The sequence below is a fragment of the Lepidochelys olivacea genome, assembly GCF_965140295.1.
Source record: "Lepidochelys olivacea isolate rLepOli2 genome assembly, chromosome: 7".
Taxonomy (NCBI): Eukaryota; Metazoa; Chordata; order Testudines; family Cheloniidae; genus Lepidochelys; species Lepidochelys olivacea.
In genome coordinates, this window is record NC_140417.1 from 20,596,643 (window position 1) to 20,615,517 (window position 18,875).

Below are 18,875 nucleotides of genomic sequence, written 5' to 3' on the forward strand. Positions count from 1 at the left end.
TGGAACGATGCAGAATGGCCAGTTGGGAATGGCTTGTGTGCACTTACAGCCACGAGGTAACACGGGAGCCACGTTTCTGCAGACCTTGCACAAAGCTAACTGCTAACCACCGCCTCTAATGCTTTCTCTCATTTCAGTGTCGCTGGCTTCTAGTACAGTGGGTCCCGGCGGGCAGATTGTTCACACAGAAACAACAGAGGTGATCCTAAGGGGAGACCCCTTGAATGGCTTTGGCCTTCAACTCCAGGGTGGGATCTTTGCTACTGAAACCCTGTCTTCCCCGCCCCTCGTCCGATTTATTGAGCCCGACAGCCCAGCAGAGAGGTTAGAGACCTTGCCCTTGATCACTGCATGATGTTGCTGATGGTTTCCTTTTTCAAAGACGTGTCTTTCACCCATTACTCCTCTTTTTATTGATTATCTTTTCATTATCACCAGTTCCTCACTGGGTGTGGCTTAGTGCTTGTGCGTTCAGTACAGGGAAGTGAATCGGTACTGTACTGGAGGGCCTACTTGCTGGTGGTTTGTTTCAGACATTGCATTTCCTCATATTCCAGCATGGAACTTAATTTTAATCTCCTTCCCATCTAGGAGAGCATCAATATTTATTTGTATGCATTGGCCACTACAGCAGCATTTGGGTTTTCACTACAATTAAAGCCAATGTACCACGAAATGGTCACAGTTCATTAAAATTAACTGTAATTGGCTCAGCAGGCCTGTGGTTTGACTAATCAAAGACCTGTATAAAGAAACGCACTTCGCTCTGTGCCCTAAATCAAACTAGGTGTGGGCTCTAGTGAAGCACCAGAGGCTGCGAATTCCACAGGATCTTCTGGCATTGCACAGGTGCACCCAGAAAAACACCTTGTCCCTTCTCTGAGATGGCTCCATCATCTCCTGGAGGAGTTGTGCTGCTGTCTGATATCTGGTTTTCAGTGGAAGGTCATACCCAGTTTGTGTGAGCATTACCTGAAGTGTCTATTTCTGTGGCAGTTGAATGCTGGTGTTTATCGTTTTGTCTGCCTGCCACGTGCTTTGTGACGTCTTTTTTTGTTTGTTTGTTTTTAAGTGCAGTTGGAGCCAGAAATGACTATAAAAATGACGCTATTGGCTCCATGTGTACCTCACTGAGACTCAGTAGTAGGTTGGTTTGCTTCACAGGTCAGAAGAGAATATTACGTAGCATGCTTATCTCGCTCTCCAACTCAGCATCTCGGAGCTCTTCAAGAAGGTGGCTAAACGTCATTATCTCCATTTTACACACAGGGAAACTGAGGGACAGCATAGTGAAGTGACTTGCCAAAGGTTGTGCAGCAAGCCAGTGCTGGAGTTGGGGCTAAAATCCAGGTCTTGTGAGCCCAAGTTCTGTATTCCAGCCAAAGGGCCACACACATGGCTTTTTTCCCCAACATAACTCTCAAGCTCTAAAAATCAATCTGTTCCTCCTCCCTCTTACATTGTTACCAGTAAAAAGACCCTTGCAATTCAAATTTAGCTGACAATGTTGAGAGTGAGGCAGAGTAATTAGCAATGATTATTCATGGAGCAGAATAGAATCGAGATTGTACTTCCAGAGTTACCTTGGCTCCTGTGGGATTACGGGACCAAATATTGTCTTTACATAGTGCCAGTAAAGTCACCAGTGGAGACTCAAACAAGACCACCGCTGGTTTGAATAAGAAGTCATTTTTACATAGCATTCTCTGGCTACAGCCTTGCTTTTAATTCCCACTGAACAAGGTACATTAGTTTCAAAACTAACCGCATGCACCCACCCCTATGGACAATTCCTTAAACTGCCTGTGATTTACACTGATGATCTGTCCTGCCAAATGCTGTGGTGGAAGTAACAAATAGCTCCCGGTTCCTACTGTGGCTCTTTCCCTAGCACAACAAATCTCTGCAGGCTTGATTAATGTTTTATCTCCCTGGCAAGGCTTCAGTTGCCACAAACCACACTACACAAATAAAACATTGATCACACCACAGAGAGGGCCTAGTGGCATTTAAGAGTCTCAAGCAGAAAAAAATCTGAATCTTTGCATCGCGGTATCCACGTTGTGGGGCAGCCTGTGTTGTACGTAATCAGAGCAGATATAGTTTAAATACTTAGGATCAAACTTTGTGAGGTGGTGGTGGTGGCAAAAAGAAAAGAAGTATCCTCTGTTCTCCGAGGTCTCCCTGAAAATATTGTCCAGCTGTGGCACCAGTTGGTAGGGATGCTAAAGCCTTCTGCGCCTTTATTGTTTGGATTTAAAATCCAATTTATAAAAGCGACGGTGGTTTTATTTCCCATTAATGTGGTGGAGTTGGACCGTGTTGTGAAATCCCAAACTGCTTTTATAAATCAGGCATTAACAAAGCCTTCTCTCCCAGGAGGGTTTGGAATCAGCGCTGCCTCTCTTATCCTCTTGCCAAGCCCCAAGCGAGAGCAGAGACTTGCTGCACGGTCTTGCCTGGATCTAACGTGTCATGCAGGCAGCTTTTCTTCTTAGCTGACCACCCAGCAGGATTCTCGCTCTGCCAGTCACCACCTTCATGCATTCAGATTGCAGAGAACTATCTTCCCTGCTTTGCAGTACAGATTATTTGGATGTTGAAAATTACTTTCTGCAATGTGTGCTATCTTCAACATAGCAGGCCACCTTTCCTAGCCGCTTAGTCACAGGTAAAACACCTTCATCATATTGTTGTTGCCCTCCTGGCACAATAGAATCCGGTCGGTGTTTAGGGGGGAGGGAGAGAGGAGATATGTAGGGAGACCAAAAGAAAATTGTACTAACCTCCATTCAGGCCAGGAACTTTATTCTCTCCTCCTTAGCAGGTACTGTTCTAACTGCTACTACTCCAGATATCACAGCCATTTTCTTCCACTTACGAGGCCAAATGGTCTTTCGTGGCTGGCCTTCATTTCGACATGCTCACCCATGTGCGTGCAGTCTCTGTGCTACACAAACGTTGGGTAGCCACCTGTGCAAACAAATTGGGCTGCCCGGTTTGTATATGAGAGAGCATGCGTTTGCCTGGTCGGCTATGCTTGTGGAACAGGAGGCCGGTTGGAGACGGGCTGAGCATTTGCAGCCGGGGGAGCCGTTCCGGAGCAAGGAAGGAAAGCCCTTTGAGTGCGAGGAAGGACGCAAGGCCCAGGAATGTAACTTTTCCTTCCCTAGTCTTGCTTTTTTTTCTCATCCGGCTGTCCTCCATGGGGATGCGGTCTGCCTCATGTTGTGATACCATCATAACTCACTCTCTCTCATTGGCCGGTCTCACCTCTTCACCGCCTTTGGGTTTTTCTCTGTTTAATGGGGTGGGACATAGTGCAGTTCCGGTGAGTTGAGTCAATTCCCGGTATAGCCACTATTCTCTTGAAAGCAGCTAGCCAGTTCCCAATAGCTACTGAGTGAGAGACGCAACATCTGGCTGTGGAAACTTGCTTTATGAGCTGACAGTGCTGTGTGCCTGCTGTAGAATGGTCTGTGAGAATCCAAGCGAAGGGGAGAGGATTTGATTCCTATCCCCTCTAGAGTGCTCTGTTTTAGGTCAGCGCCTTACACTAGGCAGCAGCACCAGGCTGTGTTTAGAAAGAGAATGTACTGCATCTTTCAATTGGTGCAGGAAGAGGCTAAGTTCTCCTTGGCAACAAGTCAATGTGTCACCCAACTAGTGTTTGTTTCCAGTGACCCTGTGACAGGTATTTCAAGGGAAAGACACCCCTGTGATCAGGTTTACAGCTGGTGGCATCTAAGAGTCCTCCCTCCCCATCAGTCACTCTGCTTAATGGGGGCAGGTTGAGCCCTCTGGCCTTGAAAATTAGGCTGTGACTCAGCCCTCTGCATCAGCAGCTGGAGTGGTATAAGCTGGGTGTCTATCATTTCCTCTTGGTTGCCTCTAAATGTGTTGGTTTCCCTCTCCCTCATGTAACTAAACGTGCTGCTGAAACAAGTAAGGTAACCCTTCCTTACCAGAGTGACTTCAGGGCACTATCCGCGGGAGGAAGAGTCTGCAGGATCTGCCCTTTGGAGAGTGCATATTTGCCAGGAGAATGGGCGAGGCTTTCTTGTCTGTGTCTGGGTGCCAAAATCTAAGTCTGTTTAGGTTCTGAGATCTCCAGCTCTGCTCAAAAAAAAAAGAGGAGTACTTGTGGCACCTTAGAGACTAACCAGTTTATTTGAGCATAAGCTTTCATGAGCTACAGCTCACTTCATCGGATGCATATTGTGGAAAGTGTAGAAGATCTTTTTATACACACAAAGCATGAAAAAATACCCCCCCACCCCACTCTCCCGCTGGCAAAAGCCCATCTAAAGTGATCACTCTCCTTACAATGTGTATGATAATCAAGTTCTGCTCAGATTTTTGTCATTTAATCATAGCACCTGGAAGCCAGTAACACTAAGAGCTCACAAGTGAGAAAAATTAGTGACCAGTGAAAGTTGCCACCAAGTTTTTATCAGGTTAGGATGCGACCTGCACATCGTATCAGCCATAACAAAATGTAAAGCTCATTTAGAGCAGACATTAAACCCAAGTGAAGGCATCCAACACGATGAACTCCAGTGTTACAAAGAAGTATGTCGTTCACTCAAGAATACACCAGCCTCCTCATTCTTTTCATCGGTAGCACTTTTCTTCCAAGGATCTCGCAGCACTTTACAAACGCTGATGAAAGCCACGCAGCCCACCCATAAGTTGGGTGTCATCTTGGTGGGGAAAAAGACTGAAAGAGGGTTTGGTCTGCATAAGACCAGCGTGTCAGTGGTAAAGCCAGAAGAATAACACAGGAGTCTTGACTCCCAGTCTCCTTCACTCACCACTAGATGATACTGTAGACTAGAGTTAACAAGGCACATCTGGCTTCAGCACCTTCATCAAGGGGGACATGAGGTCACGGCTTCACTTCACAACATTTTAGAAACCTGCGAGGAAAATCTAACTTGAGCGAAGGAACGTAAGAACCTGCGTCTCCTGTCCAAGCAGCTCGAGTGAGGAAAAGGGCAGCCATCTTCTCTGTTGTTATTTGAGGGCACCCAATGACCCTGCTGTCCCGTGATGAAAACCATGGCAGTGTCACAGCCGGTTCAGTCTTTAGCTGACCTTGTGATCACAATGTAATACCTTTTTGTCGTGCTGCTGTTGGTTCCTTCTCAGTAAGACCTAGTGCTGCAGCAACAGAGTTCATAGTGCTGAAGGAAATCTTTCTGTCACAGCCGTTGGGAGTCTTAAGTTCTATAAGCCACAATTTCCACATCTAGCCACATCAAATCATAGTAGCTGCACATGCAGAGGACCAGTGAAGCATCTAATTGATTGTACAGCCAATTAAAACTGCAATGATTCACATTTATAGTACACAGAAGAGTGCCTGGCATCTCTGGGTCTCCTTGACATATTCTTTAAAAATACATCTTCATTTTTCCATGGATAACGTAACCCAGGCAGCCCCATAACATAACACAGATTTAATAAATACCCTCCCCCCAGCAAAATCACCTCTCCAACCTCTAGAGAGAAAAGGTGTTGAGCATGTGCATTTTTCAACACCACAATGTAAGTGTGCTCTCATGACATCTTGGCCGGTTGCATCCAGGGCTTGTTTGGAATGACAGCTACTTCCTAGTCTCCTTTGTCCATGATGGCCTCTTAATGTAGTAACAAACCTTGATACCACAGGTGACTTGTTCTCTTACAATCCAGTCGTGCTTGGAGTGAGGTATGGGATTGTTAAGATATGGTTGCTCTGTGAAACAAATCGATGATATTTGAAATTGGGTAGCTAAAGGTTTTGCATGGTCAGTAACAGATAAAGATCCCACTGAGCTGGAGAACCTGAGTTCTGAAACTTGAGAGAGTTCTTTTTCTCCACCTGTACACTTAAAGCCAATACCCATCGAGAGATTTTGGAGACCATTCTAAGTTGACTGAAAGAAGAACTTGCTATAAATCCTGGAATTCTGCACCAGTGCTTGGCTGTGGTAACTAAAGAGGAATGCAAGAGAAGAAAATTTTGGAAAGATTTCATGGGTTTAGTCCCTTCCTTCTAGCCATAATTCAATGGTTACATGTTTGTGTGTGAGACAGACAAAACTGCCCAATGGGCAATGGAAAGCCCAGGTACAGCACTGCATTCATGTCTTTGTGGAATAACGCGGTAGGCAAGACGAGCTGTGGTGGATGGCACAGAAGTCTTAAGATTTCCTTCTGAGGTTAAGGCAGGTGAGATTGGGGTTTGTTTGCAAACGTATTGCTTAGTGTTTGCAAAAACTCTGCTCTGTTCATATGCACAAATGAAACCCACAATATGTGGCATGCATGCTACAGTTATACAACTCCAACCCAACTGTAGAGTTCTTTGGTTTCTTCTGAATTAAAAAGTTGTTACACAGTTACGTTTTGGTTTTTTTTTTAAAGTGTCAGTTGTGGTTATATTGGAAGAGCATCAAACAATAATATTGGCCTTTCGAGGCCAGTAAACAGCATCAATGTACATTTGGCGTCAGGAAATGCAATTACAAGGGATGAATGATTATCCAATTTGCTGAGACATTTTGGTGAGTTCATTGGATTGTAACTTTGATATTAGTCCTATATTAATCGGAGGACGCTGTAATTTTCAGTATCATTATTTTGGGTTCTAGGAGACTCAGACATGCACACATGGAGAGCTGTGTACCATTAGATATGGTTAGAGAGCAAAGGCAACTAGTTTTTATCCAATTTCACAGCTGTGGGTTTGGTTTCTAGGGGTGGCAGAGAGATTTCTCTGTGTACACTGCAGGAAACCCGAAGAACTGCTATTTGGGAGCAGAACATGACTGAGCAAAGAGTAGGTCAAACTCTGAAAATATCCATGCTTGTGAGTTTGTTCCTGATGATCTTGGTAGGTTCTCTACATTAGGGTGTGTATTTTAGAGCTATGTATCTTGTTTTTGCGGCCTAATGTTATCATTTCTCAGCTGTCAGAGATGATCCGTGCCTGCAGGTGTGTGTGTGTGGGGGCGAGGGGGGACGGTAGCAGAGCAAGGGCAGCTGGCTTCAGCAGTGTTACTGAGCATGCTCTGTACAAGCCAAGCAGCAAATCTCGGGGGGCACATTACCCCGCATGGCTCCCCAGTGTGTTGCCTCTGTCAGCTGTTTTAGTCTTCTATAAATAGACTTGGAAACATCAGATTTTTATCAGTAAATGTCTAGTTCACTGTACACACACACACACACACACCAACAAAAAAAAATTTCCATCGATAACTGACATTTGCAGGTAGGCAAAGTACGAAAAATGCTGCTTGAGAATGAAGTAGTTTTAATTTAAGGAGGTTTACTTTGTATCTTTTGACATGTTAAGTTGACTCTTTTTGTGTTTTAACGGGGTATATAAAGCTTTAACTTTTTGAATCTGAGCAACTGCTGTCATAATAATTATTGATTCCCCCCCGCCCCGTTGTCTTATTTCCTGCAACTGTGAAAATTGAAATGGCTAAAAATAGGAAAAAATGCTTTAAATAAACATTGATATTGTCCATCAAAATGGTTGGAAAAAATAAAAATTGAATTCTTCCAAGTCAATCTGTAGATTGTGACTGACTTGTCTGGCAAAGGTGACTCATAGTTGTCTCTGAGCTTTTTCTCCTTTTCTGATCTGGACTGCAGGTGTGGGCTGCTACAAGTCGGAGACAGAGTCCTTTCCATCAATGGCATTGCAACTGAAGATGGGACCATGGAGGAAGCCAATCAGTTCTTGCGCGATGCAGCACTAACCAACAAAGTTGTGTTGGAGTTAGAATTTGACGTGGCAGGTATGTAATCAGTGCATTCACCTCTCTCACAGCATCCCCCAAAAGGCTCTGGTAGTTCTTTATTAGCCCCGATATAGGGAAAGCCTGCTCCATAAACATTCTATAGCCTTGGTAAGAGTCACTGATTTGATGTGAGCTAGCAATAGAGAGATACGTTCGATCCCTGTCTAAATCCTGTTTTATCCAGAAGCCACCTCTCTTAGTGGGCATGCATGCTTAATAAGTGAAGAGGTCATCTTTTTTTTCAGATATTTTATAAATGTATGGACTTAAGAGAGTGAGGAGACTAAAGGCAATGACTGGTTTCCTATGTGTGTGTGTGTGCTTGGCAGAGCTGCCTCTGAATCCTGCACCTCCTGATTATTCTCTCTCTACTGATAACAGTACATACAATATGTATATTTTTAATCCAATTTTCCTAAAAATCTAGATTGCCATTGTTAACCATGAGTACATTGAATGGACTAAATTATGTAGTATGTTACATTTATCAACACCTATAATATATGTCTTAAAACTAATTTTCTCGGTGGTTCAGAATGGTCCATCAAAACAATTGAAAAATCTGTCCTTTCCTACTTTTATTCTTCTCTCTGTTTTGGTTTTATAGAGTCTGTCATACCCAGCAGTGGTACTTTCCATGTTAAACTGCCCAAGAAAAGAGGTGTGGAGCTTGGAATTACTATCAGCTGTAAGTACTGCTTCGACTATAGCTACAACGGCTGGCAGTAGCAGCCACCACTAGCTTCCAATCTAGCTTGCTAGAGGAACACAATAAAGACAGAAATTATTTGGTTTTGATAGTGCCCACAATGTGCTAGAAATCAATGGGGCTTAAGCATATGCTTAAAGATAAGCATATGTTTTGTTGAATCAAGGCCTGAGTCATGTTCAGAGGGAGAGAGAGAGACCAATTTACTTCCTACTCTTTAAACTGCCAGGCAGAAAATACAGTGAAAATTAAGAAATGGCAGTTGGAGTCACAATTTCATCTTTGTCATTCTCTGTGAAGTTTTAGATCACTTTCCTCTCTACCCACCACTCACCAGATGAACACAACGGTTGCAGACCTTTAGGTACAGAGAAGAGGCATATGCTGGATAGAAGCAGCAAGTCAGAAGAGAAAAACAAAACAAAACCCTCCATCTTGTTCAGTTTCCATCACTGCTTTAGATTCAAACGCCAAAATAAGATTTAGGGATCACCTGTGAAGGCTTTCTCCTTTCAGGGAGGAAAGTATATCTAGTGCTTAGAAAGGGGAACTGGACATATAGGCTCCTGATTTTTAGTCACATTTCTTACACTGACCCACTGTATGAATTTGGGACAAGACATTTGGATATAGATTTTAAGGCCGTATTGGACCATTGTGATAATCTAATCTGACCATCAGCATAGCACACAGGCCATAGAATTTCACCCAGTAATTCCTGCACCAAGGCTAATAATTTGAATTGTATTATAACATCTAAGTAGAGCTAGTCTGGTGGACTAAATGGGCCAGAGGGGAAGAGTAATTGTCTACACAGAGATGCTCAGGAAAACGAATCTGAATTAACTACAGTTGTGAATTGAAGTTCCTAGGTTTTGAACACTTTTGTATGTCAGGTCCTTTATTTGCAGGCCTAAACATGAGTCTAATTCTAGGCTTCTCTCTCTGAAAATCGTGGCTTGTTATTAAAGGAAAAAATTAAAAATGATACTTTTTGTTATTTGTTCCGGCTCCCCATTACTTGTATTTTATTCTGATGAGGCACCCAGAGCCGCAGCACAAGGGAGTGTGCACTTGTTTTAAAACAACCATTTTTACGGATCCAAACAGAATACTTTTTTATTTCTCCCTGGTTCAGAGCAGCATGTGGGTTGTGAGGTTTAATTGTTTACAAAGGACTCTGAGGTACTCCGTGTGGTACAGTTGAAAGTAAGTGCAATGTGTGACTGTAGACCCAATAATGTAGAGAACAGGCTCATAATGACCTGTCTACTCGTCCAGACTGCTGGAATGTGGCCCGTGAAGCGCTCTCCTCTATTTCTGGGTGCATTCTGTTCAAATCACACAACTTTGTTCTAAATCTTTTACGGATTATAATCTATGGCAGTAAGAACTAGTAATGGTTCTTCAAGTGATGGTCCCTTTATGTATTCCAGACGTGGGTGCGCATGCATGGCATGCAAACTACTAGTTGTGTTTTATTGTGTAGTCAGTATCTGATCTCCTTCAAATAAGTCCTTTGACTGGTTTTAGCCTCAGGAAAATGCTGATTGATTAGAAGAATGATATATTTTTTTTTTTTACCTATATAAAATGTTTTCCCCCAGTGGCTAGTTGAGTTTTACTGCAGGGTGCATTTTTGTTGTTGCTGTTAAATAGGCATTTAAACTGTCATTCTTCTTAATACAATAACACTTTATATAGTAGGAAGGTAATTGAAAATTAAATAACAAATCTATCCCAGTGCCACTGGTAAGGTGCCATAGGTAAATCTCTGTATTATTCCCATTTGCAGATGATGGAGGCAGAATTTTGAGATGAAGATTAAGTGACTTGATCAAGGTTACTATGGGAATCACTCTCCTAACCAGGATTAGAACTCAGTCATGTGCTCAGACAACACCTCTCACATGTACTGGGACCATTTTGGGGGTCTAGGGAGGGGCCCATGACCTATGCCAGCCTGCACTTCACGGTGGTCTTTCCTGTTAACATTGCAGCGTCAGCTAATACGTGGAACTGTTCCACTTTAGCACTTTTACAGAAACAGAATATTCTACCTTGGCCCAGTATCTAAAGATTTTGAAAATAAATAGATACATGGTAGCGTAAATATCCTGCTGGAAGCAATTCTAATTATGAACCTGTCGTTAAAGTTAATGGATGATACAGGGAAAAGCTGGTAGTGGGAACTGTATTTTGACTGCTACTTTATTGTAGTTGATTCAGATTCACCTTTTTTTCCTGCTCCCTTTGCTTAGATATCCCTGGCTGGTAGTTGGTATTTCTCCTCTCCCCCCCTCCCCATCCTCCATTATACATGTTTATTCTTAAATGCAGTTTTATGATATTAATGCCATTTCTTTAATTACACATTGGCAAAATGCTGCTTTGTCTCAGTCAATAACAAAAGGTGTTTATAACCGGTAGAAGCGCTGGTGCGTGTGAGTTATGTGCTCAGCCTCCTTGGAGGGGAATAATTTACCAATACAAATCATTATGCATCCTATTAAAAATACCAAGTGGACGTGTGTTTTGAGCTTCTTCATCCATCATATTGTAAACGCTGAGATCACCAGAATCCCAGCAGACGTGGCGGGGGACTGAAAGCGGTTTATAAACAATAAATAAGGGTTTTGACCATCTCGCATTTTATTACTGCCCACTCACCACAGCCAAACAGCGCTGTCATTTTGAGCTCACTCTTCTTTGTCCTCTTCCAGGGTCACCAGCTGTTGTCTTCCGGAGTCTGCTCTTACCTCCTAGAGTAGCCTTTAAACTATCCCTGTGTGCTGTTAAACACACTGAGAAGTGTGTGATGCTTTAAAACGTATGTGGGCCTTGTCCACATGAGAACATTGTATTGTTTTAATTAAACTGGTTTGCCTTGGCATTTGTAAACCGAAACAAGAGTTGCCCACATGAGTGGCCTGCACTGATGGCAATCTTTGTATTTTAGGTATTTATCTGACCCCCATTTCCGTAGTATTTCACACTCTAGTGTATTTATTCTCTCAACACCCCTCTGAAGTAGGCCATGCTATTATTCCCATTTTACAGATGAGGAACTTAAAGTGTACAGTGGCACAGCTGCACTGGTGCGCTTTAGTGAAGACGGTACTATGCCGATGGAAGAGCTTCTCCCATCCGCATAGTTAATCCACCTCCTGAAAGGTGGCAGCTATGTGGACAGGAGAAGCTCTCCCTTTGACACAGCACTGACTACGCAGGGGTTTAGGTTGGTATAACTATGTTGTTCGGGGGGGGGAGTTGTCATACCCCTGAGCAACATAGTTCTACCGATATAAGTCTGTAATGTTGTCCTGGCCTGAGGCACAGAGGGATTAAGGCCTTGTCTACACTAGAAAGCTTTCCGCTTTCATTATGCTAGTATAGTGGTCCAACCTCCCTACTGTGGATGTAGTTGGACTGGTGTAAGGATGGTTTATATGGGAATAGCTATTCCCATCTAGGATGGAGAATAACTGTACTGGTATGAGTCCCCTTTATATCTATAGAACTGCATCCATCTTAGGGCTTTTACCTATATAACGATTTCATTTTTTTTAAAAAAAAATCTCACTCCTGACTGAAACAGTTGGTTAAACGTTCAAGTAGGGATCAGGCCTAAGTGACTCGCCAGAGATCACGCGGGAAGTCCCCGGCTAAGGATAGAGTTGAGCCTGGGTCTTCTGCAGGCCTGTCTCCATTACACCTGCGGCCGTGGCGCGACTGCAGCCCGGTAGCTGTGCCTCTGTAGCACCGTCGTGTAGATGGTTCCTCCGCTGACAGAAGGGGGTTTCCCGTGGATGTAGGTAATCCATCTCTCAAAGAGGCAGAAGAATTCTTCCGTTGACCTAACCATGTCTCAGCTGAGGCTTTGGTCTACCTCACCACGTTGTTCAGGGCACACAGTTTTTCACAGCCCTGAGCAATGTGGCTAGGGTCGATCTAATTTTTAAACGTAAACCAGGCCTGAGTCCCAGCCTAGTGTCCTAGCCACTAGGCCAACTTTGCTCTCTCAACTGACTTGGTGAAATCCAATATAATTTTCTTGCGCTGACAAGGCATCAGTTATACAAAAGACTCTTGACGCCACTTTGGCAGTGTAAACGGGTTTGAAAGTGAATGTGAAGTGAAGTATAAAGGGGCTTAGTGAAAAGAAAAGGAGGACTTGTGGCACCTTCGAGACTAACACATTTATTTGAGCATAAGCTTTCGTGAGCTACAGCTCACTTCATTGGATGCATTCAGTGGAAAATGTGTTAGTCTGTAAGGTGCCACAAGTCCTCCTTTTCTTTTTGCGGATACAGACTAACACGGCTGCTACTCTGAAAAGGGGCTTAGTGTAACTGAGAACCCGGCAAATCTGTATTCAAGGTTTGAGGTAATGAGCCCAGCTCTTCAGTGGACTGCAGTGAATGGGAAGGGCATTGGAGACTTAATTTAGTTAATAAGAGCTATTCTGTGTTAATTAAATACTAAGTGACTGTTAAACACCTTGAGGGTTTGCTCAGATATAATAGGCTTGTATCTCTTGCCATCATTGGGGCAAAGCGATTATGGCATATTAGATTATATTTAACAAACCTTTCATTTCTATAGCTGTTGCGTCTTATTTAGAATGAATAAGGTTGGTTTTTGTAAAGATTTCCAATTATGTGCCAAACTGATTATTTATTTAAAATGAATTGGAAGGCCTACCAGTTTGTTAAAATTTAATTTGGTTCCTCTTTAATTATCATTATATAAAATAAAGTAAAAGACTTGTTTGGTTACATCTAAATTAAATATCAGCAAGCGTACGTGAAAAGCGTAATTTAAACTGTTAGTGTAGATCAGTTCCCTTTTAGGAAGCAATACGTTTCAGTAGGCGGATAGACTATCCTATTGTACTGCATACTCTATTCTGGGAGTGGGAAGTGTCTTGCTTCAATCAACAGTGACACCTATTGTTGACAGGTTTCAGGGTAGCAGCCGTGTTAGTCTGTGTTTGCAAAAAGAAAAGGAGGACTTGTGTCACCTTAGAGACTAACCAATTTATTTGAGCGTGAGCTTTCGTGAGCTACAGCTATAGAATGATCTAGTCTAGGCTTCTCTTTGGAGGACAGCAGCTGTGACAAAATGTTGCAGAGATCATAAGGCAGGGGATGGGGCAAAATGGGAGATGCTGAAGGCACAGTGTGGGGGGGGCTTCTATAGGGATTGGTTAATACAGCTGGCACATGCTTGATACCACCAGATAGTGATGCGGTCAGTCCTATCACAGTATTTTTTAAATGTATTTCTAAAGGGAAATGTAATTGATTAAGCTAACCCTCATTTTAGGTGGCTGTATATTGATCAAGACTATGCATCCTCTCCCTTATGATTACATGCAGCAGACACAAGGTGAGGGGTGAAATTGGCTTTATTAAAAACCACTAAAGGATTATAAAAACAGGAATATTGATACAGACCTTGTAACAGAAGGGAAAGCACATGGTATGCACAGGAAAACACCTCAGAAGAAATGTATTCACCCAAAACTCCTATTCATTTATTTGTTGTGTGTTGTAGTAGCAGCGAGGCGCCTGAGTCCTGCCCCAGAATCCCATTGTGCTAGGTGCTGTACAAACACAACAAAAGATAATCCCTGCCTCAAAGAGATTGCAGTCTAAGTATAAGACAAGAGACAACAGATGGTATAGATGGAAGCAATGAGACAATATTAGTCCGCATGACAGGCAGAGGTCTCCGCGTGCCAGTCGCCTAGCCATTGGAAAGGTTGTTTTTGTTGTGTGTTTTTTTTGTAGGTATTATGGCAGAGAAGAGTGTTAAGGAGGGATTTGAAGGAGAACAATGAGGTGGCTTGTGGAAGCTTATAGGGGCTTCTCCCAATCTTGTGGGGCAGCATGGATCTGAGCCTCTTTGTCAACAGAATCTCCCAAAGACTAGGACCACCCAGGACATGTTCCCAGGTGTCTGTTCACACAATGGGGCACTTCCAGTGGGAAACCTACTTACAGCACACGGGTCTCCATTTGTTCCCCTGTCCCCAATGGTCAATACACAATGGTGTTTCAGGAGGCTGGTTTGAGGATACTGTTAAAACCATTAGATCCAGTCTGCATAACAAGATGGAACAAAGTTTAATAATGTGCAGTACAACCATGTGATAATTTGGTCCCTTTCATGGTTGGGTTTATAATGGAGGTGGGTCTTTATGCTAGTCAAGATACTAGTTCGTTTTTCCTTCTTGACTCTTTTTCTACCACTCAGTGAATTGGAGCAACCAAACAGCCTCTGGGTTTAGCTTCTGGCTCTAAATGGAACTGGAGAGCACTCAGTCTGCAGATACCAGATGCACGGGATGCGCATCAGCGCATTGTCAAAGAGGCTGTGAAGACAGCTCTTTTAGGTTCTATAACACTCACCATAAGCACTCCTACAGCACAGGACTCTCACGTATGTTTAGTTCTCTGCTGTGCTTGAGCATGGATTGGTGACATTTGACACTATTAAATACAGCTGACTGTGCAATCAGGTAGAGAATATCCTTAACAGTGACCTGCAAAGCGTTTTTTATAACAAGCTTCATACTAGCATATGTTTTTAAAACCCACTAATAAATTAAGACCATAATAAAAAAGACCAACTTTTCCTGTCTTTGGATTCCTCTGGAATTTCCTTTTTGGCTGCTGTTTTTTTTCTCAGAGCTCATGTAAATTCATTCTCTGTGGAACAGTGACATCACAAATCCTGAACATGTTCATCCCTGGCTGTAAGCTGAGATGCTCATAGGCTTTGAGCTTTCTTTGCCACCATCACTCCCCTCCACCCCCCCCCCCCTTGGGAGACAATAGCAGCTGTAACCAAGGCAATGTAGCAATGTGTAAGTGCAGAGAGTGTGAAAGAGAGAGAGGAGAATGCTATTTGCATATGTTTTTGGCATGTGAATAGCAGTGAGGTCAGCAGGGGCCAGATCTCTTACCTAGGTTTTTCTGAGTGGGGAAGGGAGCCCACAGCCACTATCTTTAATGTAAATAATCGTGAAAATGCAGGCTTTGACTAAAATAAAGCAGAAGTGGCTCTTCGTGGACCACAAGTCTCATGAGCTGAAATTATCAAACTTGAAAAAGCTTTGCAGATCACCTTTTATGAAGATGTTGGGAGGTAGGTCAGGTCATGGTATGCAGCGAGCTCCCATCTTGTTTCATTTAAATGTTGGCATTTTGGAGTTCAGCTTCTTAGATCGGCCCCCCTGCTTCATCCTCGTGCTTTCAGTGGCCCCTCTCAGTCTATAAAAACACCTGGGGTTTGGAGAGCCAGTTGAAATTCTGCTTGTGTGTACTCCCTTTCTGCAGCACCATGGGCAGAATCCTGGCTCCAATGAAGTCAAGGAAGTTTTGCCATTGACGTCAGTGGGGCCAGTATTTCACCCCTCTTATGTTCAAGGTGCTGTAAAATTCAGAAAATGTACAGACAACATGTTAGGCAATTGTCTCCAGCAGATTTAATGAAGCTGAACCATTGGGTGGGGAATTTATGCAGACGCGACGCTGCCTGAATATGAAAAGATTTGCCACTCTTTAATGGCTAAACGATAACTATTAAATTTTTTAACAATGCTATGTTGAAATCAGTGGACAAATAAAGACTCTCTGCTAGATCCAGGTTTAAGCACAGAGGCTTTGTGGTTCATAAATTTGAATCAAATGAGACCCAGTGCATAACTGGCATAACCACCTCAGATGTGGTGGAGAGAGAGAATCATGACCACCTTATGCATTATGCTAGATCTACAGCTTTCTTGCTATCAGCATCTCATGAGCTAAGTGGGATTCAGAGATACATGTCTTGGTAGAGGGATTGATTCATGGTCGTCACATGCTCTTGTCCTATACAGATCATTGGCCAAATCCTCCACTGCGTCACACCAGTGGGGTTAAATCTGCATCAAGCTCGTGTAACAGAGTGACAAATTAGGCCTGGGCTCAGGCTAATGCCAGAAACACTGAACTCTGAAACTACAAGTTACAGGACACTCTGTACTGGAGGGATTCGGCTCAATGAACGCATATATTAAGAATGGCCACGTTTTTGTGATTTAGAATTCAGAGAAGTAGGGCACGTCCAATTTCTTACAGACAATCTAGGGGGAGAAGGACTATTTAACACTTACATGACTGCCAGCTACTAACAAATTGAGCAGATTTCCAGGCTGACTACACGTTTATTCAGAACGCCCAAATAATAATAATGTACAGTGAGATATTCAGGAAACAACTGTTATCTCTCTGTGAGGCTCACTTTGCGTGGCCTTCACACATTTTGGAAGGTGTAGACATCCGTGTTAGACTTGGGCAGATGGAGCTACACAGAGATTAGAAGCCCTTGCTTTGAATCACTTGATTCCACAGTTTCATCACCTTGTTCTGTAATAGGCTAAAAGGAATCAGCTGGCTAACTTAGGATGCAAAAATTGCTTGGGCCCAACCCTTATTCTTGCAGGTCTGTCTTTTATAAATTCCAAGTGTGAAGCTGCACTTGTGTCAAATTAATGTAAATTTCCCCTCCCTGTAACTCCTTTTTCTCCCCTTGGCTGTCACTCTGATAGATTCCAGAGCCTGAAGTGTGTTTTATATGCATGCATCTCTTTTGCAGCTGCAAGTAGAAAGCCTGGTGAGCCTTTAATTATCTCTGATATCAAGAAGGGGAGCGTAGCTCACAGGTAAGCGCAGCAGTTGACTGTATGACAATATGCAATGCAGTAATTCAATGTAGAGACCTAAGTCACAGTGTTTGGTTCTGGACTACATCAAAGTTCAAGGGGAGGTCGGTTACAGAGGTTTGGTTCAGTCCATTATAGAATTTGGGGTTCAAATTCTCTGCTGGGATAACTGCACGGAAGTCAAAGGAATTAAGCCAACAAAGAAGTTAGCTCTGGATCTGGAGCCAAAGCTGTTCAGCTGGCCCCTCTGTGTGTGGATGTTTCCCTCCCCTTCTCTCTATTTAAGGGCAATGCATTCAGTACAGGTGGCTCATCAGACCCCTTACAGGAAGCGTCATGTCTTGTCAGCCACTCTGTCCCAGCATGCAAGTGTTTCCCGCACAGGTGAACAGCGCACAGGCTTCCCTTCCGTAGAGTAAGCGGTTTTATGAGGACACTGACGGAATTTTATATATAAATCTGGGAGTGGGTTACTTCTTGAGAAGACCAGCTGGTTCCAAACTCCTTCCCAGCCTGTCCGGGAAGTGCTCTTCCTTGAGAAGTTTTCATTGTGGATTAATTTGGTCTATGCAAACCATGCAGGGTTCAGTTCTCGAAGGTGTTTGCATGCTGCATTCTGCTGCAGCAAACCGCTGCAGCTTCAATGGAGCACAAATGAAATAAATCCTAGCAGCCTCTCAAATAGGACTCTTCCCACTCCTCCACACATCCAGTCACTGTTCGCCGTCTGCCGTCCAATGAACCCAGGGACCCTACTCCTTACCTTGGATGTCTTATGGGGGGAAACAAAGGAGGCCACTAAGGTAGAAGGGTAGCTATTGTGGGGAGAGAGAAGCCATAGTGCATCTCAACTGGTGTGTAACCTGAACCTTATTAGCTAAGCTTTTATGAATCTGGGCCTGTACACATCTAAACCAAGGCTACCAAAAGGACTAGTGCAGCTTGTGAGATCTCTTTAAAGAGGACTGCTTTCCAGAAAGCACTAAACATCAGGCCCTTACATTGTGCCTCAAATTGGGCACGAGTGGTCTGTTCCAAGCAGGTATGGGGTTGGACGTGAATATTTTTACACCGCTCTAGATTGGCCCAGGTATTGCACCCCCACACACTATGGTCCCGATGGGCATTTCTAGGAGGTCTTGGAGGATAAAAGGCAATATTGTTGCCTTAATTCCTAAAATGAACAAATGGTCAGAAGATCTGAAAGGTTTAACCGAAATGACCATTTGTTGTTCTTTTCCACACAGAACAGGCACCTTGGAGCCGGGGGATAAGCTGTTAGCCATCGATAACATCCGACTCGACAACTGCTCAATGGAGGATGCAGTGCAGATTCTGAGGCAGTGTGAAGACCTAGTCAAATTGAAGATTAGGAAGGATGAAGATAACTCTGGTATAGAAATTCTGATGCAAAGCACTGTCTGACCATATTAATAACATTTGCCCAGACATAATGCAAAAGAACAAAGATGAGGCTGGCAGTCAGTCTGCTGACCACTTTCCAGTTGATTATAGAGCATCTTTTTTCCCCTCCTTCTTCTTTTAAATGTGGCATGGAAGGTTTAAATCCTATTCATCCTGTGCACAGCAGGAGACTTCAGGATTTTCGCTTCTGAATGTTCTGAGTTTTCCTCATGGCTTATTTATTTTTAAAATA

At 43.3% G+C, this 18,875-nt stretch overlaps 1 protein-coding gene across 5 annotated transcripts in view; it reads left to right on the top strand.

Moving 5' to 3' along the window:
• GRIP2 (glutamate receptor interacting protein 2) overlaps positions 1-18,875 on the top strand; it is a 479,198-nt gene that overhangs the window by 430,638 nt on the left and 29,685 nt on the right. For 3 of the 5 annotated variants that reach the window (XM_084633198.1, XM_084633199.1, XM_084633200.1), the window contains exons 12-16: positions 138-324; positions 7,648-7,793; positions 8,404-8,484; positions 17,152-17,218; positions 18,466-18,611. In XM_084633198.1, coding sequence (XP_084489324.1) covers positions 138-324; positions 7,648-7,793; positions 8,404-8,484; positions 17,152-17,218; positions 18,466-18,611 — 627 coding nt within the window. Of the gene's footprint in view, positions 1-137; positions 325-7,647; positions 7,794-8,403; positions 8,485-13,833; positions 13,897-17,151; positions 17,219-18,465; positions 18,612-18,875 lie in introns of all 5 variants that reach the window. The other 2 variants (XM_084633196.1, XM_084633197.1) reach the window with 1 other exon arrangement.